General features: G+C 44.2%; 1 protein-coding gene across 3 annotated transcripts in view; it reads left to right on the forward strand.

Annotated features, from left to right (window-relative positions):
* The window catches only part of DENND5B (DENN domain containing 5B), a 100,822-nt gene that overhangs the window by 66,161 nt on the left and 8,927 nt on the right, over positions 1 to 25,734 (forward strand). For 2 of the 3 annotated variants that reach the window (XM_035126605.2, XM_035126606.2), the window contains 13 exons: positions 1,373 to 1,604; positions 3,070 to 3,220; positions 5,854 to 5,947; positions 9,829 to 9,960; positions 10,646 to 10,798; positions 12,149 to 12,227; positions 13,807 to 13,888; positions 16,369 to 16,497; positions 18,107 to 18,228; positions 21,698 to 21,843; positions 23,824 to 23,942; positions 24,308 to 24,495; positions 24,627 to 24,709. In XM_035126605.2, coding sequence (XP_034982496.1) covers positions 1,373 to 1,604; positions 3,070 to 3,220; positions 5,854 to 5,947; positions 9,829 to 9,960; positions 10,646 to 10,798; positions 12,149 to 12,227; positions 13,807 to 13,888; positions 16,369 to 16,497; positions 18,107 to 18,228; positions 21,698 to 21,843; positions 23,824 to 23,942; positions 24,308 to 24,495; positions 24,627 to 24,709 — 1,710 coding nt within the window. Of the gene's footprint in view, positions 1 to 1,372; positions 1,605 to 3,069; positions 3,221 to 5,853; positions 5,957 to 7,853; positions 7,956 to 9,828; positions 9,961 to 10,645; positions 10,799 to 12,148; positions 12,228 to 13,806; positions 13,889 to 16,368; positions 16,498 to 18,106; positions 18,229 to 21,697; positions 21,844 to 23,823; positions 23,943 to 24,307; positions 24,496 to 24,626; positions 24,710 to 25,734 lie in introns of all 3 variants that reach the window. The other variant, XM_035126607.2, reaches the window with a different exon arrangement.

The raw sequence follows: 25,734 nt of genomic DNA on the forward strand, positions 1-25,734 counted from the left end.
GAGCAAAAGCTCTTTTTGAATTTTGGCACCCGAAATTGCTTAGCAAGTGAAAATGGGGATGGCTGTTATTTAGGTCAGGGGTGGGGAACCTATGGCTTTCCAGATGTTGTTGGGCTCTGTTAACATCCAGATTCCCACCCACTCCCAAATGGCCAGTTGTCAGGGGTGATGGGAGCTGTGGTAAAGCAGGTCCCCTCACCCATGATTTAGATGCAGTCTGGTTTTGTCTAGGCCAGGCATCCCCAAACTGCGGCCCTCCAGATGTTTTGGCCTACAACTCCCATGATCCCTAGCTAACAGGATCAGTGGTCAGGGATGATGGGAATTGTAGTCCAAAACATCTGGAGGGCCAAAGTTTGGGGATGCCTGGTCTAGGCCTTGTTAGGTGGCTGGTTTATTTTTTTTACTAGAAAATGCTTCAGTTGCATGTTGAGTAAGAAGATGAGTACTTACTTGAGGAGGCAGCTGATGCTCAAATTGATCCAAAATGATGCTGACATGGATTTTTCTCCTTTTTGAACCGTAGATTTGGTGTGGAAAATTTATCGGAATCTTGTGGGATTTATTTATTGCCAGTAATGGCAAAGGCGTACTTCCTTTGTGTGTGTGTGTGTGTGTGTGTGTGTGTGTGTGTGTGTATATATATATATATATATATATATATATATATATATATATGGAGTAGTCTCTGTGATAGTCAAAGCTATCATTTTCTTGGGTGAGATATTTGGCCCTGTGTATCTGCCCTGAAAAAAGTGCCCCTCAGCCAACTATGGTAACCAATCTGTGTATTAAGAGTGAAAAGTAGCACATAGGTACTCTACACTGGTGAGACATTTTGGGTTGGAGATCCTGGTGCAATAATGTTTTTTTTATTTTCTTATCTCTGTCACTGTCCTTGTTCGTTGTGTTACATTAAACCATAGTTTAAATGTGAACAAGTTCCCATTATGCTCCTCCCTCTTCTGTTCAGGCTGCTGCACTGCAGACGAACAGACCATGGTCTGAACTTGGGCTTATGAACTGTTTCCTCCAAACCATCATGAATATTAAGACGAGAGCAGATCTTGATGACTTCTTGCAGCTTTACGGGAGGAAAGTTGACGTTGTTAGCCAGGCTGTAGGCTGTTTCATTCGTAGTGCAGCTTGAGCAAGGGAGGAGTGCTACAGAACTGCCTGAGCTCATTGGCATTAAACCATAGTTTCTTTTCAATTTGGTTTAGTGTGACGTGCCAACTAGGTCACTGTTTTGCTATTGGTCTATGCAGGCTCCCTGTGAAAGTATGCTTGGGACAGAATTGGACAATTACTGAAATGGAAAACAAGGATACTGCAAGGTGTAACTTTTTCTTTTGGGTTCCCTCAACTCTAGGCTTCATTTCTCTCTGACCAACCTGAGCCTTACCTCCCATTCCTCTCGCACTTCATTGAAACTCAAATGTTTGCAACATTCATCGACAATAAAATTATGTCCCATTGGGAAGAAAAAGACCCATTTTTGCGAGTGTTTGATTCCCGAATAGAGAAGATAAGGCTGTATAATGTCCGGGTTCCTTCACTAAGAACGTCTACATATCAGAAGTGCAACACGTTGAAAGAAGCAGGTATGTACAGGTCTATCAGTTGTCAGTATAATAATAATAATAATAATAATAATAATAATAATAATAATAATTTATTATTTATACCCCGCCCATCTCACTGAGTCTCCCCAGCCACTCTGGGCGGCTCCCAATTGAATATTAAAAGAATACAGTGTACAAGTTGAGAGAGAGAGAGAAAGATACTAGCTACTCAGAAGTTGTATTTTACCCTATTTGATTTATTTTATGATATTCATTTGCTTTAATTTATATCCCTCCTTTGACTCCCCTTCACCACCTTACAGTGCAGTAAAACAAAAAGGAGCAATGCAAAACACCTCAAGAAAAACAAAGCATTAAATTGGGTTAGTACAATCTGAGAGTTCATGGAAACCAGCAGGAGAATCAGAATTAAAAATCTTCACTTGCCAGCCCACCCCCTAAAACATTCTGAAATAAAAAATGTTGACTGGATCCATTTAGAACACGGGTCAGCAAACTTTTTCAGCAGGGGGCCGGTCCACTGTCCCTCAGACCTTGTTGGGGGCCAGACTATATTTTGATTTTTTTTTAATGAATTCCTATGCCCCACAAATAACCCAGAGAAGCATTTTAAATAAAAGGACACATTCTACTCATGTAAAAACATGCTGATTCCTGGACCATCCGTGGGCCGGATTGAGAAGGCGATTGGGCTGCATCCGGCCCCCGGGCCTTAGTTCGGGGGACCCCTGATTTAGAATGTAAAAGTCCCCATTGAGGGGTTTAGCTGTGCAATTCCTTTTTACCTGTGAAAGCTATGCTAGTGTCACTAAAGGTATTTCTTGCAGCTGGCTAGATATGATATATGTCAAACTGTTGTTTTTCCATTTTCTTTTATCTTTAGAAATGAAACATTGGAATTTAAACAACCAAACAAAAAAGTTTAATTTGTGTTCGAAACCATTTTAAATTTTCAGGTCTGCTTTTTCTTCGGAGGCTAGTTTCGGTCGATATGCTGGCACCAGAACCTCATGCGCTTTGTCTTGAAAGGCATCAAGTTGATAGTATTATCAAGTTTCCTTCTGATCTATTAATTTCACGGATCTGAATCCAACACACAATGTTTGCTTGACTAACACACAGGCATGGAATCTTGTGTTCCTTCACCCGTGTTTTGCTCCAGTTGTTCACCAAGGAACAGAGTTGGTTTTGAATATGGACATACTGATATTTCAGCCCGTGTTTGAAAAGCAACTTCCCTCATCCCCATTTAGCAATGGCGACTCAAGCGATATGCTTGCGGTGAACATTTTTCTAGGAGTCCTTAATAGTAACCATGGTCCTGTCTACTGATGGCCTCTGTTCTTGCCTCACCTGTATAGACTGACCACAACTTACCTCAGGTGTGCTGGCTCCAAAGATAGATCCTGCCTGTGGAAGAAAAGTTCCTTGGTTTCAGTTAACTAAAAAAAGAAATTGTTTGTGTGTTAATTACTATTTTCAGCTCAAGCCATTGAACAGCGGCTGACGAAGATTGATCACACTGCAATCCATCCTCATTTGCTTGATATGAAGATAGGCCAAGGCAAATATGAACAAGGCTTCTTCCCTAAGCTTCAGTCAGACGTGCTGGCAGCTGGGCCTACCAACAACAAGTAAGCTTTTGCAACTGTAATAACCCCTTGGAATGCATGGGAATAGTATGTTCAGTGTAGTCTCTAGGCCGATACCTAGATATGAGCTTGTCCCTTCCCCTTGGCAGCATTACTGTAGTGCAGTGATGGCCAAACTTGGCCCTCCAGCTGTTTTGGGACTACAATTCCCATCATCCCTGACCACTGGTCCTGTTAACTAGGGATGATGGGAGTTGTAGTCCCAAAACAGCTGGAGGGCCAAGTTTGGCCATCACTGCGTAGTGTATCTTCTATGAGGCTTTCCCCTGAAGAGTACCCAGTAGCTTCAGGTACTGCAGCCTGTGCCAAATCACGTTGAGGATATATTGCAGAAGCCTAGTGTTAAACTCACTTGGTAGCTATAGGTGACCATAGATTTCATGTAGCTAAGTTCTATGTGGGTGAGTGAGTAGACTGGCTGCAGTGGAGGAGAAACTCCTCCAGCCTCAGCCTGAATGGAAATGCAGGCTAGCTGTAAAAACCGCCTTTTAACCAAGTAGGCTAGCAGAGGAGGGACGAAGTTCAGCTATGGGGCTTCTCTTCCTCTGTGAAAACACAAGCTTTGATAGCATCTTAGCACTCTAGTAAAAAAAAAAATAATTTACATGCTCTTTGCTATGGGCTTATTTACAAGGCTATATTATTGCAGTACTTTATCATCTGCACTGATGCTTCCTGTTATCCCCTGGACATTGTATTTCGTTCTTGCCAGTTACAAGCTTTGTCTTTGGAGCTGAAACTTTCAGTGTTTAACCTGTTACAAAATGTTGATTTTTCGAGTTCCGATCAGAGTCTCCAGCTTCTCTTTTTCTGGTAACAAAAGGAGTTATAATCGAGCAGGAGCAGACCTCTTCATTGGGTTTCCTTAGATTGATTTTAAACTGCAGGTTAACTTGGAGGGAATCGGAACGCGTATGCTGTGAAATCAAAGTAGTTAAATAAGCTCTCTAATACACTAATCTCCACTGATTATCCTGTAATTCTTTGTAATTACTTACAAAGGAGCATAATGTGTTACATGTATTGGTTTGGTAGAGCAACCAGCAAAATGAGCACAAGAGCCGTTTACATCTCTGAACATTTTTTGCAGATGGAGTAAGAAACCCTGGATTTTTGCCTTTAGCGGTGTCCTCTACACTGTACATGAGAGAGGATGATTTTGATACTGGCACCCCAATTGTGGAGCACCCTTCCCTTGCAGGTTTAATGGGCACTGATCCTGTTGGGCCTCAGCACCAATTAAAAATGTGCTTGTTTGCCCTAGCCTTTTGCTGAATTATTACTGAAGATGCCCTGACTGATTTGTTGTATTCAGGTTATATTAGTATTTTGATATAGCATGGTTTTATTGGGTGGTAATCAACTAGGTTTTATGTTGAGTAGACCCATTGAAGCTAATGGGCCTAACTTAGTCATGTTCATTAATTTCAGTGGTCTGCTCTGAGACAAACCTAATTGAATTCCACCCATTATGTTTTATGCCTTTTGTTTATTATATTGTATCCTGCCTTGGACTTGGATTTAATGAAGAGTGTGATGTTTGGCGTGTGTTCCTTCCAGTGTAGGAAAGCGTGGGGAAGAGGGAGGTAATGCAGGGAGAAGTTCCTGCCCTCTTTTTCTTCTTCTAAGGAAACCCGTAAGGGGCACATTCCAGTATGAAGATTTGGTGGTATTGACTTGCTGCCCTTGGAGAAAACTTGTTTCTCCTTACCAGGCATCTATAACAATGTTATAGATGTATTTGTAACGCTTATGGTCTCAACTGACTTTGGCTTTTGTAAATGTGTTTAAATGTAGACATTCTCTAAGAAGGCTCTTAGAAGAGCTGAGAGCCAGTGTGGCCCGGTGGGTCTGTGAGCTTAGGTATTCTCCTGCAGCTGTGACTAACCCAGATGTTTTGGACTACAATTCCCATCTTCCCCAACCACTGGTCCTGTTAGCTAGCTAGGGATCATGGGAGTTGTAGGCCAAAACATCTGGAGGGCCGCAGTTTGGGGATGCCTGGACTAACCCTTTCCCACCTAGTTGGCCTGAGGAAGTCTCTTCCAGTTGGAATTCATTTAATTGTTCAGAAACAAATGAGAGAGTGGGCGTCCAATGCTGGCATCCAGCGAAATGTGGGCGTGAACAAGTGGGCGTGTTCAGGGTAGGAGAGGCTGAATCAGTGCAAAGAGAAACTGAGCAGGAAGACCAAAGATGTCTCCCATGTGCTGTGGATTTTTGAGAGGATATTTAGTGAGACTTTCCATGGGCATCATAGGAGACTCTGATTAGGCACACTATCATTTGCAGATGCCACACTGGCAACCTCTGACCTAGCCAGTGAAGAATAACTTGGAATGTCTCCATGGCATCCTCTCTTCTCTTCATTTTATCTCTGTCACCATCTGTCTTGTTTGTAATGGGCCCTTTTGGAGTCATGAGGCTTGTATTGGAATATTTAAAAAAAAAATGGGTCTAAGTTAATCATGTCCATTACATTCAATGAGTCTGCTCTTGAGCTAGTACTAACATTGGATGTAACCCTGTGCTAACCTTTTCACCTTCCGGAGCTGGCATGTAATTGTTTCTTACACCTTTTCCTACCTTTCTTTCTTTCTTTCGAATAACCTCAGTCGGTGGGTGAGCCGAAGCGCTACAGCACAGCGCAGGAAAGATCGCCTCCGGCAACATTCAGAGCACATTGGTTTGGACAATGACTTACGAGAGGTAAGTGCTGTGGTTAATAGCAGAGACACCCAATACCTGTTATCCATTTAGGGTTTGGCTGCAATGGCTTTGTCAAAACTTAAGAGCAAGACCTTCGCATAAAGCATATATGTCTCCCCACACCAAAGGAAAAAAATCTGGGACAGGAGCAGTTAACAGGGTCCAGGTTCCTGAAAAAAAAAAGGATTATAGGGCCTCCTTAGCGGAGGTTCAATTCAAAAGCTGAGATACCATCTTCCAACCATCTCTTGTCTAGAAAGAATTGTCCTCTCCCCGCACACAGTCCCCGCAAGCCTAACATGTAGACTGGCTTCTTTTCTTGCTTCCCCAAGGGTCTGTTCTCTCGTCAGAAATCATTGCTCTCGGTTGTATTTTGAGATTATTGTTAGCCTCTTCCTATAGTTGCACTCACTTGCTCTTCTAAAATTCATCTGTATGGCTTCAGGGAAGAAGGAGGAATGCTTCTGGGAATGGGAGATGATAGGGATTTAATTCCCAGGAGGAACTTGCTTTAATGTCCTCCCTTATCCCATAAGATCGCTAAATCCATTCAATTTAACAAAAGGCTCAGTTTTCAGAAAGGATTACAGACCCCCGCTGATCCGCTTGTCCAGTGTGCTGAACATCAAAGCAACTCCTGAATTATGCATTTAAATGAATGCTAAGCTAAGCTTCCATCAACTTAATTATGGCTTCTAGTTCTACTGAGGGCCCGATGTGCATATAAGGCTCCTCAAGCTGCCTCTAGTTTGCAGAGCCCCATAAGCGCATGGAAGTCTTCTTCTCATCCATAACAGTCCTTGGGTAAGTTGTCCTTGGGCATCCAAGGCAGTCTCTCCTTTTCAGCTGTGCATGATGAGCTTCTGATTCCACATCCAAGTCTGTAGGCAGGAGGAATGATTGACATGAAAAGGGGACTTCCTTCCTGTGCGGAGTTATAAACATGTAGAACTCTATATCGGGGTGGAAGTGAGTTATGGGCAAAGTGGGGGCACCATCAAAAGTGTCAAACTGCATACTCTCATTATGTGTACTAATTGTGATATTGCAGCTGTGTGCGTGTTTTCCCCAACCATGTTCTGCCTCATTGGCTGATGGTGGTGCGGAAACACACAGCCTGGTGACATGACAGTGTAGGAGAAATCTTCCTGCAAGCTGTGGATGAGATGTAGCAGGCCAAGGTTGTCTGCAATGAGTGGCTCTGCCCTCAGAGCCCCAGATTGCAGTTCTTTTCTGCCCTATACTTAGCAGTTGACTTACAAATAAGTCTTTCCTGGAGATTAAGCGCTTGAGCAAAACAAGCACGTTTTGCTTTGGTTTCATCCCAGCAACTTGTGTGCGAGTGGCATGCTGCTTAGCCTTTTAAATGGGAGCGTGCTAGATTTATAACTGCACCTGAAGGTTAGGGATTCCTGTCTGGCTTGTTAAAACACCATACGTCTTTATCTTTTTTTGCCCATTTGAAACAAGCAAGAACAACACAGGGTTTTTGCGAGGATCAAAGTCACTGTGCTTCTTTCTTTTTATTTACCTTTTTATTCTTAATGCCATTTGGTCCTTGTGACATTGCTGAATTCTGCATCCAGTACAGTGAGTGCAGTTTTAGGGAGGGCGAGAGGCCCTGCATTTTATACATACCCAAATGTGAAAGCTTATTCTGCTGAAACAAAAGGAATGTGTTATTTGTGAGTGTTGATGCTATCGAATGTGACGGCTCAGAAGCGTTTCCTTGTGACGTTTTATATGAATTGCTTCCATGCTTTTTAATTTCTTCATCCCTGTACTGTATTTATTCTTTCTTTCTGTTTTTGCTTTGACTCTTACGCATGCATGTTCTGCCGCCTCCTTTTTCTCCATCTGCTGCTTCTGCCATTCGTTACTTCCACCTTCCTCTTAGCCATTGGAGGAGTTCTTGATCCATCAGAACTCACTGGCATTCTGGGAGTGGGATCAGGGCCCACCTCCTCCTGCACGACTACCTAAAAAATCATTCTCTGAATGTTCTCTGGTATGTTTTATTTAATTTTGCCCAGAGCTGCTTTCCTTCTCACGCTAACCGCTGCTTTTTTGGGTAGAATTCTATGCACCCCTCTATAGCAGTCCGTAAAGTGTGGTTCTGATCAGGCAGATGCTTCTCGCACTGCTACAGGGTCCTGCCTCGTGTTGGTTTTACAACAGGAGGCCTAAGAAAGATGTTCAAGTTCAGCCTCTCATTTTCCAGAACAGTTTGTTGGGCAGGCAAAAAATTTGAGATGCGCGGCCAGTCAGGTCCCGGCAGATGCAGAGCTAGTTCTGTTTGTTACATCTAACATCCTGATTCTCATATTAATATTGTCAAGGTGGCTTGCAAAGGCCAAGGCCATATAGGTGGTCTTTTTCTGCTACTTATCTGACTGGAACCACACTTTAAAAGATGACTACCACCTTTCCTTGTCCTAATCCTCACCCTTTTCTCTAGCTTGTTGCTAAGGTCTCTCCACCATTATTTTCCAAAGCAGTTGCTGTTTGATCCTTGCACAGTCACTTACTTTATTGGGGGGGGGGGACTACTGTATTTTCCTGTGTACAAGACTACTTTTTAACCCAGGAAAATCTTCTCAAAAGTTGGGGGTCGTCTTATACGCCGAGTCGTCTTATATGCAGCTGCAGAAGCAATTTCTGGCACTGCGAACATTTTGGAAACGGGCAGCGTGGCGCCAGAAATTGCTTCTGTGCATGTCCAGATGCGATTTTCGGCTTCCAGACATGCGCAGAAGCAATTTCTGGTGCTGCGGACATTTTGAATATGGGCAGCGCGGGCATGTCCAGCCCACGGACTATCGTAGGAAGAGGGGTTGTCTTATACGGCGAGTATATCCCAAACTCTGTATTTTAACTGGAAAAGTTGGGGGTCGTCTTATATGTCCAGTCGCCTTATACGCCGGAAAATATGGTACTTTAAATGGTTGTTGCAGAACCTTGCTCAGGTTTGTGAGCATTCTGATCCTCCCCCGCTGCGTTTCTCCTTTGCATCTCTGCCATCAGGGGTGCAAAGGAAGAGGCGTGAAGGATCATCAAGAGCTTTTTCAAAGCCACCCTGCTCCTCTTCTTTGTGCCTCCAGCGCAGGCATCCCCAAACTCAGCCCTCCAGATGTTTTGGGACTACAACTCCCATCACCCCTAGCTAACAGGACCAGTGGTCAGGAATGATGCAAATTGTAGCCCCAAAACATCTGGAGGGCCGAGTTTGGGGGTGCCTGCTCCAATGTCATAGGTGCAAGGTAGAAGTGTGGAGAGGATCGCCTTACTGTGGTCATCCTCCAATGATCAGGATGTGTCCCAAGAATATGAGGGTGCATCTCTCCCACCCACCCGTATGGCCCGCCCTGCATTTCATCAGGCTGAAGCAGTTCAGTTCAGCAGATCTGGGGGCACAGTTGAATGGCAGTAATATCTAGGATATCTTGTAATATCTTGTGTTTGTGAAAATGTGGGCTTTCTGCCTCAGGCACCAAAATATATTTGGTAGTCTGTTGCATCCGACTCCACTAAGAGGCAGAAAACAGATGTGAGCTGTGTAGCCAGCCATCGTCCTTGACAGCCCATGCAGTTCAACTGCAGGCTATCCTTCTCTTCCTACCTGTGTATTTATAAGGCTGATGCCTGCTGAAAACTATCTACACAAAACTTACTATGTGTGCAGGTATTCCCCCCCCCTCTGACCTCTAACTTTCAGCTTCTTGACATTTAAGGGAGTGGGGGGGATCACCTTGGCCCCACATATTATTATTTTTGTTTTATTTTTTAGTGAACAGTTAGTTTGTCGATTAAGGAGGCCAGAGGTGTTTGTGCTCTGTTTTTTGTGTTCATTCAAGTTTTTTTTTTAATTATCATTGAATTAGAAGTACATGCAAGAAGCAAGGACCTTGGGGAAAAATCTGAGGCAGCCCAAACTCTCCGATCTTTCTCCTGCTGTAATTGCTCAAACAAACTGGAAATTCGTAGAAGGTTTACTCAAAGAATGTCGAATGAAGGTAAATATTTTGAGCGTGGGTGTGTGGTAAAAATGTGGTTTGCTGGGGAAAAAACATCTGTGTTGGGAGACATGGTTCCACTCCCCTCATTCAAACCCTTCACTGTGGAGTGGAAGCATAGCCTTGAAAGAATACCCAAATGCTTGTGAGTATACTATAGTTTCCTGTCAAAATGTGTGGGAATATGGCTGTTTTTTATGGTTTACTTATTATGAATGGGATAGGAAGTGGTTTGCATGTAGAGGACTAGTATTTCCCCCTCTTGTGTTAGACTGCAGAGCATTATCCCTTGGGAGAGTCTACATATCTGATCATCTCACTGGTTCTGCACGTACTAAGAGGGAGTCCTGCTTTGTAGCTTATTTCGCATAACGTTTCAACCAGCCTCAGTGAGGTTGACATCACTAGAAATTAAAGCAAAGCATGATAGATTAATCCAGTTGCTGTTGGGCTGCTTTTTGTTTACTAAGATGATTCTAAAGCACCTTTTGCCAAATTTGGGCCACTTGCAAAACCTGAAAATAGAAGTACATCACAGGACGAAAGGCAATAAAGAAAGGCAATAAAGCAACAGAGACAGCAATTAAAATCAGCATAAAAACCAGCTCAGTGGAATCCTTGGGCTACTGTGTTGCATGTCCATGCTTTGCGTAATGATGCTTGTAAATCCCTTGCTTGTTTGCAGACTAAACGTATGCTGGTAGAGAAGATGGGCCATGAAGCTGTTGAGCTTGGACATGGAGAGGCCAACATAACGGGTCTGGAAGAGAATACGCTCATCGCTAGCCTTTGTGACTTGCTGGAAAGAATTTGGAGTCACGGACTACTGGTCAAACAGGTCAGTGACTTGGAAAACACAAAGACCCTCAGCTGCTATACTGTTTCATACCCCTTTTTAGGACTAAGCTGTCGCTCATCTTAGAGTGCTTCTGGGAACGTATGTTGTTTGCCTTACACTGCTAGACAATTGATTCACCTAGCCCAGGACTGTTGTCTGCTCTGTCAGTGGGTTGCTGGTGCTTCAAGCAGTTACCTGCTTTAGCCCTGATACTTCATGACTGGATGAAACAATGCATGTTCTTGCATGGAACCATCTCAGTAAAGGAGCCTTGAATCTGAGGTCCATCTAGGTCCATATTATCTACACAGATTGACAGTATATTTCATCCTCTCGATCGGAAATTGTTCTCCTGCACCTTTCAGTAAAATATCACATCTTTGGAGGCAGCTGTAATCTGTTTGCTAGTGCTAGTGCTGTTTTTATACCCACACCAAGCTTATTAAAGCATTTTGGTCTTTAGTATCTAATGGAATTCAGGCATTTTATTTATTTGCCAAGGTTTCAGGTAGATGCATTCCCCAGCCCCTGCTACCTAAGATCATTTTAAATGCAGATACTGAGAGCTGAACATAGAATCTCTTTTTATGCAAGATGCGCTTACCCACCGAGAGCTATGTTTCTTAATTGGCATGGGTTTTTTCATACATGGGAGTGCACTCTTTAGGAAAAAGCATCATGCGCAACGCAGCCCTTGCCCCTTTGTAGCATGGGTATCGGCGAGTTTGTGATGCAATATAAGGAATACAAGTACTTACACATGCAGCTCTAACTTTGTGGATTGGATGAATGGGTTGAAGTACCTAGAACCGTAGAACTGTAGAGTTGGAAGGGACCCAGAGAGTCATCTAGTCCAACCCCCTACAATGCAGGAATCTCAACTAGATCATACATATAGAATCATAATCAGTCAAGTCAATCAGTCAAAGTTTTATAGGTTAGCTGAAGGCCATGGTGGTGATTGGTTCTGATGCTGGAGTCCAGATAGGCAGGGCTCCAGGCCCCATGTAAATCTACAGGATAGAAAGGTGCAATTCAGAGTGTGGCCTGCATAGTTCTTCCATTCATAGTTTCACTTGCTTGCTGCATGGCAAGAGCCATTGTGGTGTAGCAGTAAAACTGTTGGACTCTGATACAAGACTCTCGGGTTCAAACGTCTGCTGTGAAGCTTATCAGGTGGCCCCAGGGGAAACCACGCTCTTTAAACCTAACCTGCATCGCAGGCTAAAATGCAGTGTTTTGCTCTGCAGGGAAATATAAAAGTGACACCATAAAACTGACTTAGGTATATCTGCACTGTGCAGCAGGAAAAGCTGCAAATGGTTTCTGAAAATCTGTTTTGTTTTTAAGGGGAAATCTGCATTGTGGTCCCATTTAATTCAGTACCAGGAGAGGGAAGAGAAACAGGAGCAGCTTGCAGAATCCCCAAGTGAGTACAGAATACTTTGGTCAAGTAGTTTTGTGCAGCATCAATAGCAGTACCTTATACAGTAAAGGAAATCTTAACTTGGCTACGGGTGATGACCAAAGAAGAAAGAGAAATAAAAATACTCCTAAAATTTGCTAAGAACCTGCAGAGATCCAGTAGTTGGCGGGCACACTGTTTTGCAGAGTGACTCAGTTTTTGTCTTTTTGTGTTTTGCAGTAATTTGTCCTAGGACAAATTTCCTTTGGATCCTTTGGATCAAAAACTGCTGAGTTGCCCTTAGCAGTAAAATATTACAGAAGCAGTTGTATTATTGTTTGTGGGTTGGGTGGTCCTGTATACCCCCAGCAAGCTTATATGAGAATGTTAACTTGTTCTGAAGTACAGTGGTACCTCTACTTATGAATAACTCTACTTACGAATGTTTCTACTTACGAATGGAGCTCCGTCCACCATCTTGGATGTGGTTTAGATAGGATTTTTTCTACTTACGAATTTTTAGATAGGGTTGCTTCTACTTACAATTTTTTTCTCCCAATGCATTCCTATGGGATTCGACTTACACATTTTTTTGACTTACAAATATGTGTTTGGAACGCATTAAATTTGTAAGTAGAGGTACCACTGTATTTAATGGCATTTAAATAGGCTGTTTATTCCCACAATTTTGAAGATGAGTGTTTGCTTCTGGTACAGTTGAAATCCATTGACAAACACAGGCTGTCCACACTGGCTGGTGCTGATGAAAGTTGGGAGTCCCAACAACCTCTTGGAAGGCCACACATCCCTTCTCTAGTCTCTTCCATCCTTGATGCTCTTCCTCTCTCCCCTACCAGGAAGATGGGGAGGATTTGTCCATATTGGCTGGAAGAGGGACAATGGCATGGAAAGATAGCAAACTGGAGGGGGATAAGAGTGGAGGAGACTTGTGGGATGGGGGCGATGATAAAAAAAGACCTAAGGAGGAAGGATTGGAATGAAAAGTAGAGTGTTCCCTTTACTCCAGCTCCAGCCTGTAAAACTTCAATGACATATTTCTGCTTCTAATATATAAAGTTTTGTGATGTGTAGCTATTTATTGCTTGGAGCTATCCAGACTGATAGGGAGGGATCTGTGTGTTGTTCATGGTAATGAAAAGGCTTAACAGTAGGCACTGAAATTAGACTACACAATTAGGCATAACATGCATTTTACATGATGGTAATAACTTGCATAATTCTAAACATTTGCATTTCGATTGCAGGAATTGGCATAAGGATTTTTCTCATGTGTGTAAAAAACACACAAACAACAACGTTTGCACGGAACAGGCTTATGTAGCTTTTACAATTGGAAAAGTGGAAGCAGTTTTTTTCTGATTCTTCTTAAATCTACAGAGTCCAGCTCTGGATTAACTAAAGGGAAAAGTAACCAGTAAACTGGCATGATGTAGAACTGTGGCAGACAAGTAGAAATGTGTTTGCATGACATCCTTCTGCTCCTGGTGGAGTTCTCAAAGAGGCTTAGGATTATTTCTGCAGCTTCCTGATAATGTGTTGCTAACAAATTAATGCAGCTTCTCCCCCCCTCCTCACTCCACAGTTGCCGTAGGGCCAGAACGAAGGAAGTCTGACACAGGGTTTATGTTACCTACTCTGAGAGTCTCGCTTATCAGTGACATGAGGTATGAGATTCAATATGTAAAATGTTGGCTTAAAATCTTGTTACCACAGCCCAAAACTGAATGCTGATGCATATTACAGCTCTATGGCCATCAAATATATTTTGCCTTGGGGCTGCTGTTTTTTTGCAATACCTGAAAGCATGGAAAGAATGAGTCAGGGAGAGGAATCTTTTCCCCGCACAGCTTCAGGGATGTGATGTGATATGTCAGTATGGTGTAGTGTTAGATTAGGCCCAGGGGATATAGGTTCTGATCCCCACTCATCCATGAAGCTCACTCAACAAGTCCCAGTTCACTCACTCACTGGGGAAACCAGTCTGTGTTTCCATGTGGGGTGGGGGCAGCAGGCACCCTTTTCTGGGACCGTGGGGTATTTATGCATGCTAGGTTTAAAAAAAGATAAAGGACCCCTGGACGTTTAAGTCCCATCAAAGGCGACTGTGGGGTTGCGCCGCTCATCTCCCTTTCAGGCCAAGGGAGCCAGCGTTTGTCCACAGACAGCTTTCCGGGTCATGTGGCCAGCATGACTAAACCGCTACTGGCACAACGGAACACCATGACAGAAACAAGAGCACACAGAAACACAGTTTACCTTCCTGCCACAGCAGTACTTATTTATCTACTTGCGCTGGCGTGCTTTCGAACTGCTAGGTTGGCAGGAGCTGGGACAGAGCAACGGGAGCTCACCCTGTTGCAGGGATTTGAACCACCGACCTTCTGATCAGCAAGCCCACGAGGCTCAGTGGTTTAGACCACAGCTGGGCAGGAGAGCAAGGGCAGGACTAGTCTCTAGGGAGCCAACCAGAATCCATTCTTGGGCTTCTGTGCGCAGGGCCTGGGAGTGACAGAAGACATTGCTCAACTTAGTCTACTCCTAGGGCTTAAAAGGAGAGCCCCATCTTGCTCTTCTCACCTCAGTCCATTCCAGATAGTCTCCCTCCCACACCAGAACTACTCAGTCTTTCAGAAAAAGAAACACCCTCTTTGAAAACAGAAGTCCTTGAGCTAACAGAATGACTTTGCTGGGATAACCCATTGTGTCTTCATACTGAATATTTAAAGCATCCTTGCCAAGAGTCTGAATGTTACCATTGGCCCCAGAGCATAAGATAGCTCTAATACATTTCAGTTTTGTGTTATCATCTGTTGTGTCTAATCTGCCTACCTGAGCATATCATTGCATACAGAGGAGAGCATGCTGGGAACAAAGTTTCCACCCTTTGGGTCTGAGTGGAAACAGCCGTCAATGTCCACCTCCATTTTCTTTGGCAAGGTTAGGGAAATTATTCATCTTCCTTTAGTGTTTTGGTGCTTTTAAATGGAGCTCATGATCAAAGATGGGAACAGGGAGGCATCTGCTTTGATATCGTCCCCTATCAGAAGGCTTTAAATAGCTACACTGAATGTTTCAGCACGATGCGGGTGAATAATGTGTGTGCATCGCATTTCTCAAGGACTTCTGATCACATGCCCAGTTGTGTTGTGCTGGGAAGCCTAAGAGCTGCCTGTCAGAGACTGAGCCAAAAAATGAGGGGGCTGCTTTGCAGCAAGTGTTGGGAGCGCCAGAAGCAAGGCTCTTTTGTAGTTATTTGGATGGTTGCAGTGAGTCACTGCTCAAGGAAGGGGAGGCTGTGGGAGTTGCTAACAAAGGACAAAGGGAGCTGTAGGGGATTATCTCACTGCTTTGAAACAGACTGCCGGAGTTTCAAGGGCTCGCTTTAGATCTTAATTGTGTGAGGAGTTGGGAACCACAATAAATTTTGTGTCATCTCAGGCAAAACTATTAACTGAGGCCAGGGATGTATGCGGAGCAAATCCTGGCAGGCATTTTGTTTTTGAAAAGCTGCAGGAAGCAATGCAGTGTTTGGGGCTGTGCAAATATATTGTAGCGTATTGCAAGTTCTGGCATGTGATATGAGCAGCCTTCTCATCTTAACTGTTGCAGCTCAGCTGCTGCTGCAGCAGCAACAACAACACAGCTCCTACCCATGCCAGCAATTATCCCTTCTGGAACTGGGGCAGTGATGGGAGAGGGAGCAGCCATGGAGTGTAGGCTCCTTCTGTGTGAGCTAAAGCTTCTCACATAGTTACGTTCTTCCCAGCAGGCCTTGGTGCAGCCTGGTACCTGCATAGCAACGAAGGAGTCTCATTCGGAGGTCTGCTACCTCCTCCCTTATTCCATCTTTCTAAGAACTGGGAGGAAGCATATAACACCTGATCTGTAGTAACATAGATGAAAATATGTATGTGTACGTGCAGGTCATTCTAGCACGGGTTTATGGGATGGAGAAGGTAATTGGCTCAGTCTCTGAACTATCATTTTGCATCTGTCTGGTTCCAAAAAAAAAGAAGGAAAGTATCTCTCTCAAGCTTGAAGTCTTCTCACACCAGTCTCAGTTACATAGCTGAAAATCCTGCAACATATAAGAAGTGTGTTTCTTTCTTTCTAACAACTTGTGGGTTTCTTTATTTTCCTGCAGGCACATTCAGAACATGAGTGAAATTAAGACTGATGTTGGCCGAGCTCGAGCCTGGATACGGCTGTCTCTTGAAAAGAAACTTTTGTCTCAGCATCTCAAGCAGCTGCTTTCCAACCAAGCCCTGGCAAAGTAAGCAATGTGGTTGTCAAGGATCAGTCCTTTTTAGGGACCTCATCCGAGGCAAAAAAAAATTCTGGGCACATTAAACTCAATATATAGGCTTTCTTCTGGATAAACGCACTTTGGAATGCGTTGTAGAGCTCTTTGGTTTCACCTGGGTACTGAAAGCTTCTCTTTTGGTGTTTGGGGTAACATGGTTTCATGGGAGTTGGACGTCCCTGTTCTAGATCATCAGCTCCAGCAAGCATACCCAGTGACAATGGGACTTGTAGTTCAGCAATACCCAGAGGGCCAAAAGTTATTCATACCCGCTCTAACACTAGCCCAACATTTACCAACCCGCTGTCTTACCTGTGTTTTGAAGTCTTCAATTCCACATCCATAGTATGAGTTGTAGTCTGAAACATCTGGAGGGCACTAAGGTGACAAAACATGTTTTGGTCACTCCATCACCCTGAACTGTTGGACATGGAGAGCAACCAATTATAGGGAGACAAAGAACTCTGCATTTTTAACAGATGTGGGTACAAGGCTAACAAATGGCTGCTTTACAAAAAAATAATAATATTAAAGCCACATATGGCTTTGGATCTGCTTTTGAATTGTGGTGCTGGAGGAGACTCTTAAGAGTCCCATGGACTGCAAGAAGATCAAACCTATCCATTCTTAAGGAAATCAGCCCTGAGTGCTCCCTGGAAGGACAGATCGTGAAGCTGAGGCTCCAATACTTTGGCCACCTCATGAGAAGAGAAGAATCCTTGGAAAAGACCCTGATGTTGGGAAAGATTGAGGGCACTAGGAGAAGGGGACGACAGAGGACGAGATGGTTGGACAGTGCTCTCGAAGCTACGAACATGAGTTTGACCAAACTGCGGGAGGCAGTGCAAGACAGGAGTGCCTGGCGTGCTATGGTCCATGGGGTCACGAAGAGTCGGACACGACTAAACGACTAAACAACAACATGGCTTTGGATCAGGATACCTTTAAAACCTTGTTGTTGTTGTTGTTGTTGTTGTTGTCATCCTTAATAGTTCTCTAGACAACATGCTGTTTAATCAATAAAACAACAACAACAACAACAAGGTTTTTAAGGTACCCTGATCCAAAGCCATATGTGGCTTTAATATTATTTTTTTGTAACATAATTCAAACCACCACCACTTTAAATGCCCTTTTGAAAACAAGTTAGGTTGCTACAAGGGGTAAGACTGTACCCAGTATCAACAAAAAGACAGAGAAAGCCATATATCAAGGACTGAATCTTCCTTAAAATTACTTGGTTTAGCCCAGTAGCCCAGCTTGGTATAAGGCCATTTTAGCCCTGGCTGTGCAAACATTTGCTGTTTTCCTAACAAGCTCACGAAACCTACCTAAATTATTTCATGCTTTCTGTACTGGCATATTAAAGAAATGAAATAAAAACAGGAACTATTGCATCTTTTCATTATGTCTTATAATTAACAGAAGAAGAAGAAAACATATACAGGCGGTTTTGTTTAGATGGTGCAAGGACAATTAATCTACTTTTGCCTTTAGTTTTTTTCTCCTCATCCAGCACTTCCCTAATATAGTTCTGTTGTTCTCAGGGGCGTCTAAACATCTTCCCTGTTACTTGCAGGAAACTGTACAAGCGTTATGCCTTTCTGCGCTGCGAAGAAGAGCGGGAACAGTTCCTCTATCACCTCCTCTCGCTCAACGCTGTGAATTACTTCTGCTTCACAAGTGTCTTCACCACCATTGGTGAGTAGGGTGGAATCTCATCCTCAGCTTGAGCTGCTTCTGTCTGATAAAGGAAGAACTGTGGTCTTCTAACAAAACCTGAAGTCATGGCTATTGCGATCAGCACTGATCCCCATGTGGTGTCAAGTTGCTATCTCTTTGCACAAGCTGTAGACCTACACCTCCTTTGCATGCACAACCTGCCAGATCATAATAGAATTCAACTCCAGTCAGCACAGCCAGTGTGGCCAAAGGCCAGGAAAGATGGGAGTTGTGGTCCAGCAACATCTGGAGGGAGCCAGGTTCCGCATCCCCATTCGAGGTCCTCTCCTACTGTTGTTCCCACATTATTCGTGGAAATATATGAAATTTTTAAACCCATATATTTTGCCTTTCCTGCATGTTTACGCAATATATAAGTGAAAGAGGCATTGGTTGCCTTTGACATAGTGAACTGCCCTGACACCTCTGGGTACAGGGTGGTGTATAACTTGAATTATTATTGTTGTTGTTATTAATAATAATAATGGTGATCAATTCTGTAATTATGGCTTATATCGGGGCAGAGAACTTGTGACCCTCCAGATGTTTTTAGACCACATCTCCCAGCAAGCATGGCCAGTGGACAGAGATGAAGGAATTTGTATTCAAACAGTTACTGTATCTGGAGAATAGTATTACGGGTAGCAATCCCTGCCCTTGAAAGATGCTATAATTGAGCCATTGTGATAAATTTAAATGGCAGTCCCTTGACCCATCTGCCTAATTGGAGCATCGGGGGGGGGGGGAGAGTACTGAAAGGCAGTTCAGGTTTGATAGCAGGATTGATTGATAGGCACATGCGGGGGGGGGGGGGGAGTGCCATATACATCTCAAAACTGCACCAGTTTTATGACAGTTCATTCAATTCAGCCAGAGAAGTGGAGGCACCAAAGTTGGATCTTTACACTAATGGCAATGCGTACAGCAAAGCTCCATGGAAATAGAACAGCAAATATGAAGTTTTGCTTCCTGACATCCACCCTACCTTCTAAAAATAGCAGCTAGTTCCTAAATTTGCTTGCTCTTTAATTTTGGTTGTGCAGTAATAGCAACACCTAGTGGCTATGTGCATTATTGCATGATAAAAGCTGACATATACCGTACATACCGGTAGCTAGTTCTATGCTGAAATCAGAGCCGTCTTTCCTACTGGAGCTACTGCTGCAATGTGCCAGAGCGCCGGCCTCTCAGGGGCGCCCCAGTGAGTGGGGGAGCTGCGCGGCTTTGCCGGCGGCAGGGGTTCTGGGGGGCACAGTGGAAGAGGTGGAGGCTGGATGCTGCGCCTCCCAGCATCAGCTCACCGCCCTCATCCGCCTTCTCCATGCTGTGCGCGCCCAGAGCCGCCTCCCTGCCAGAGGAGCCCACCCTCCAGCCCCTCCGGCAGGCAGCGCCACCTTCACCCGCCTCCATGCCGCGGCTGCAAACATCTCGCCCAAGAACCTTTGCTTTCATGAGTAAATCCCGCGTTTGCTTTGGGAGAGTGTGTGTGAGAGAGGTTTGCAGAGGCATCTGAGGACTGGGAAGTGGGTGGGGGAGAAGAAAGCTGCTGCCAAGAGGGCGGGAAGGGTGGGCTTCTGCTTTGCAACCTGACCCTTGTAGAGAAAGGAGGAGGATAGCGAGGGGGTCTCTCTCTAATTTGCATTAGGGCCCTGCGGGAAAGCGCCCCAAATGGGGTCCCTCTGTCTGGCTTGTCTGGGTCTCGCATACACACACCGCCCCCCCGCCCCCCCCAGTGGTTGGCTGGCAGGCAGGCAGGCAGGGCAGCGGCTGCGCTGAGCCGAGCTCGGGACGGCTGCCAGCCATTGCTGCCTTCATGTGTTGCGATGGCAGCGGTGGTGGCAGCGGCAACCCCCTCATTCAACGAAAGGAACCTCTGAAGCCCGGTGCTGGGCTGGCTCCCTCCACCGTCCATCCACTTGGCACACACGCACGCACACACATTCACTCATACACGCAGAGAGAAAGAGAAGCGTGCACCCTCTTGCCTTCCCTCACATTATGCAACCTCTTGCCTTCCCTCACGTTATGCAACCTTGTGCAAGTTGGCTCTGGAGAAAGAGCCGTCTCAATCCATGGGACTCCCGTGCAGTGCCATCCTATGCCTGTTTACTTAGCAGTATCCGGCTTCTCTTCCCAGCCTCCCTCCAGCTGCTGCCGGCCTGGAGGGAAAAACGTGGGGGTGGGGCCGGGGTGGGGGTGCCGGAGGGATCCGTGCACCATGATGCAATATGAGCTTAAGATGGCCCTGGTTGAAGTCAGCAAGATAAGAAGCACAACCTACCGTATTGACTGTGCGTGGAAGGGGGGAAATATCCACGCAGAAAACCTTGCCACATTTTTATTTGTTGTTGTTTAGTCGTTTAGTCGTGTCCGACTCTTCGTGACCCCATGGACCATAGCACGCCAGGCACTCCTGTCTTCCACTGCCTCCCGCAGTTTGGTCAAACTCATGTTGGTAGCTTCGAGAACACTGTCCAACCATCTTGTCCTCTGACGTCCCCTTCTCCTAGTGCCCTCAATCTTTCCCAACATCAGGGTCTTTTCCAAGGATTCTTCTCTTCTCATGAGGTGGCCAAAGTATTGGAGCCTCAGCTTCACGATCTGTCCTTCCAGGGAGCACTCAGGGCCGATTTCCTTAAGAATGGATAGGTTTGATCTTCTAGCAGTCCATGGGACTCTCAAGAGTCTCCTCCAGCACCATAATTCAAAAGCATCAATTCTTCGGCGATCAGCCTTCTTTATGGTCCAGCTCTTTATGGTCCATTTTTATTGATTAAGTACAAAAACTTGGCATTTTCCCAAAATACTGTAAAAAAAGACCCCTGCATTTTAACACCCCCCAAAAAATAAACAGTAACTCAAGCACAAATCAGAAATGATGCTGATTGCAAGAATGCAATTAACATGCATGTTTCTTTGTTATGTAAAGAGCAGCTGCAGGGAGCCTGAGCAGCCTCCAGGAGTGGAAGTTTCTCCTTCTCTCTCCTTCCCCACCTCCCTGCCAAAGTTTACATTTCAAAGGAGGCTCCATTGTTGGTAATGGAGGCTTCCCTTTAAAATGCAAAAAGGAGCTGCAGAGAGAGAAGCAAGGGAAGAGGATTAAACCTGCAGGAGCCAAGGGCAAAGTGTTGGCTTACAAAGAAGAGCAGAGATACAGGGTGCTTCTAAGTGCTTCTGAAGCCAGGAATGTGTTTTCATTTAAAAAGTTGTTGCTTAACAACAGGGAGTTGGAAATCCCTGCTGATCTACTGCAAATCCCAGAGATTTACCTGGAGATCCCGGTCAGCCTATCTCTGCAAATGACACTGTTCTCATTAAAAAACAACAACATTGATGTATGCAACCTGCTACATATTTAGTAGCAACAGTGTTGTTCCTAGTGGGCCTGCAGTACTTAATTTATAATATGAAGCCACCCTTCTAAATGTTCTTTCTTTGCTGTTTGCAGTGATTCCATATAGGACGGTGATAATCCCCATTAAGAAACTAAGCAATGCAATCACCACGTCAAACCCATGGATTTGTGTTTCCGGAGAACTGGGAGATACTGGAATAATGCAGATCCCAAAGAACCTTTTAGAAATGACATTTGAGGTGAGTTTAGTGCACTGCACTTCCGCCCTGTTTTCAGACGTTGGTTGCTGCCGCTGTCAGGAAACCCTTGTTTAAAATTGCAACACGGGTAGAATTTTAAGCAGCACCCAGTGCTGCTTTTAAAAACCTGCAGAAATAACTTGATGGCCAGCAAAAGCATGAAGCTTTTTGCTGCAAAAAGGAGCCTTCTTTGCTCTCTGATAGACAACCACAATATATTCTGGTCTCTCGGGGAACAGATAAGCTTTATAGCTCCTTGTCACTTTCCGTTTTAAATGCTTGGTAAGGATAATGCTGGCAAAGAGATCGCTATTTCTCTGCATTGCTCATAAGATGGCACTCTATAGTGATTCTTTGGGGACCCACCATGTTTTCATTGAGAGTTATAAACACTGGAAATGATTAAGGGCTCACACCAAGCTTCCTTTTGTGATGATGGCTGGTATTGTATTGCGGCACCAATATTCATAAAAAGGCTATGTTCCCTGAGAGTACAGGGAGTTTTTCTCTCATCACAACTGTCAATGGGTGATCCCTCCTTGGCACATGGCATCCCAGGTACATTTGTACGTTGCTGGTGTTATAAGAATTTTAAGATCACATATATATAAAAGATAAATGTTCATAACTGTATATATAAACCACATGTCTAAAACTTCACAGAAAAAAAGTCCTGAACAAATTGACCTCAAATATTTCTCTGCAAGGTCAAAGTGGGAAACCTCTCCATTGTCTCGTTCCTCACAAATCCTGTCTTAAGGGCACATTTAAGATATGAATAGGGTGTGAGCCTGTGATCTGGCTCAGGAACTAAGTATTTATCATTAAAAAAAAGACTGGCCAGGCTCCCCAGGTAATCCAGTCAAATGACCATTAACAGGTAACTTGCCAGGCAGGATAAAAACAATGCACTCAGATTTCTGTTGTAGACCGCCTTTTCTGTGATGTAGGTATGATGTATCTGGGGGGTGGTCTTGGGCTACACCCCTTCTGTGGTGTTATCTATGATGTTTCTGGGGGCGGTCTTGGACTCCAGGGTGGGCAATTTAAAATTTCTATATAAGAGCTTGTACACTTTTGTTCTGGGTCTCTCTCCACCCCACCCCCCCACCCCGGTGTGTGTGGGGAGCACTCTGTTGCAACAGCTTTTAATAAAGATCAGGCTTAACTAGCCGCCTTGCTTTTCACTAGAATTCTGGTCTGCTCTCTGTCATTTTACTAGCTGGTAAGGGCTTTCAATTGTGCTCTGTCGGAGGTCTGGGCTCCCTTCCTTTTAACTCTCATAACAATTGCCTCCCCTCTCCTTCCTGAGAAGCAACAGCAATCCATCTTTTAGAAATCTAGCAGAGCAGCTATGGCTCATGTGGCGAGTTGCCTCTTGACTCAGCCCAAATTTATCACACTCATTTTGGTATGTCCTTGTTTACCAGAGGTGTGTAGGGCAGCAGGGTGTAGGGCCCCCAAATTAGATGATGATTACTTGGCTATGAAACACACTGTTCGATCTTGAGCCCAAGTCACTATCTCTCAGGCTAACCTAGCTCACAAATGTTGTTATGAGGATAAAATGAGTGGGGAAGAGAATTATGTATGTTGCCTTAGAGTCCTTGGGCTTATACGCTTGATAAATAAACTGACTCTATTGCAAAGCATAGTGTTTGACATAAATAAGGCTGAAATGAGCATTGTATCTGTGCTGTTAGATCAGCAGTGGTTCATTCGCACACTTATAGGTTATTGCTTGATATTGCAGTCTTTTAAGTTAAGGAGATTCATATGTGGACCAGATTGCATTTGGTCTGATTATAACATTTAGTAATGCTTGATCATCTGCAATATACACCCAGGGACTTCGAAATACAGAGAGCGCTCCAAGGGAGCAAAGGCTGCCATATTTTGCTTCCTGATTTGAGAAATGATGGAGTGGTTTTGGTTGTGTATATACTAAAAGTAATTAAGCTTGTCCTTTTCTCTTTTCAGTGTCAGAACTTGGGGAAGCTAACTACTGTTCAGATAGGTCATGACAACTCAGGACTGTTAGCCAAATGGCTGGTGGATTGTGTCATGGTCAGGAATGAAATCACAGGACACACTTACAAGTAAGTCTTGAAGAGTGATGGAAAACATTCCATGAAAGGCAAGCAAGGCTAAGCTCCTCTATCTTCTTTAAAGTTGAGATGCTAAATATATGAATATGGTCACTTTTACTTACTGCTTTGCAGATACATGTCTACTCAAAAGTAAGTCCCACTGAATTCTATGGGGCTTACTCCCAGGTAAGTGGGTATAAGACTGCAGTCTTAATCATACAGTACTTGCAAATTTTTTAATATGGGATAATACTAGCCCTACAGTGACCCCATTCATATGAACTGATGCAACAAGAAATCCCAAAATGTGTGGTTCCTGTACGTTCTGACTAGAACACTGAAGCCAGTTCCAACGCCATTTTGTGACCCCTTAGGTTCCCATGTGGAAGATGGTTGGGGAAGGGTGTCGATGACGGTAGCCTGGAGAGAATTCTCATAGGAGAGTTGCTTTCAACAGCATCGGATGATGATCTCGGGAAGCAGTGCCGAACCCCACCTCAACAGAAATCCCCAACCACAGCCCGGAGATTGAGTATCACTTCTCTCACAGGGAAAAATACAAGTAAGACATAACTTCTCGCGGTAACGCCATCCGTGTGGCCAATGACATTTTTAACAATTCCCTTTTATCATTTGAACCTTCGAATCTCTTGAGACTGAATTCTGCCCCCCTGCCGCTCCTTTTTTCTGCAGAACCCAATGCAGGACAGATCCAGGAGGGGATCGGGGAGGCTGTGAACAATATTGTGAAGCATTTCCACAAACCTGAAAAAGAGGTACCTTCTTAAACAATTGCAATTATATTAACGTTTCCAAAGGGGATGTTACCAAACCTCTAGCACTGGCTGCTGGGGTGACAAAAGGGTTATGTGGAAGAGGCGCAGAATCTTGATCAGATTATAACATAATGAAATTTCTGGATTTGGAGTCATCATTGTGGCAAGCTTTGGAGTTCATTACCTAACTGCTCATTGTTCATTATGTGATCCTGCTTTTGAAGCAGACTTTCAGCAACTGCCATTACCACTCCACTCTTTTTTATATATGTACAGTATTCAGAGTTTCCTGGTGGAAAATAAGAAATTATGATGGTATCTGTCTTTCAAGCAGTTCAGAACCACATTGTTTTTGCCCACAATGTTTGCAGAGGGTGCAAAGCGTTTCTGAATCCATTCAAAGTTTAAAGAACAGGCCAACTAGCTTACAGAAAAGGAAAAGCAGAATTTAGCAACCCCAGCATTTGACAATGATGTTCAGCTATTTGTTCCCATGTGAGCAAATGGGATGTAGACTTCATAAAGCAACTTTTGCAGCACAGAGATGAACAGGCAGGGACTTGGTCATAGCTCACTGCTGTAGCAAATCTCTACCCAACTCTAGATCCTTCTTTCTCAATTAGAAGAACATGCAAGTAGCTTCTGCAACAAAACGTTGGAAGTGTGGATTGCATCTGCTCACTGTTTTCATTCAATCAGCCATGCCTTCCTCCATATCTCTGGGCAGATCAACACCACATGTTTAAAACACATCCAGTGTGCTTTAAAACCCCATGACCTTCCCCCAAGTTATCCTGGGAACTGTAGTTTGTAAAGAGTATTGGAAATTGTAGGTCTATGAGGGGGGACTACAGTTCCCACCCACTCGTTGGGAGGAGTTGTGTGCTTTAAATGTGCACTGAATTCACTTTAAATGTTTGGTGTAGATCAGTCCTGTATTCTATCCCTTCTCTCTGCCCCCAGCAAACCCACCCAGTTAGCATCTTGTGGTCACTGAGCACACTCAGTCTTTACTGGGCTATTTG

Source organism: Zootoca vivipara, chromosome 10, assembly GCF_963506605.1.
Source record: "Zootoca vivipara chromosome 10, rZooViv1.1, whole genome shotgun sequence".
In the NCBI taxonomy this organism is placed as follows: Eukaryota; Metazoa; Chordata; class Lepidosauria; order Squamata; family Lacertidae; genus Zootoca; species Zootoca vivipara.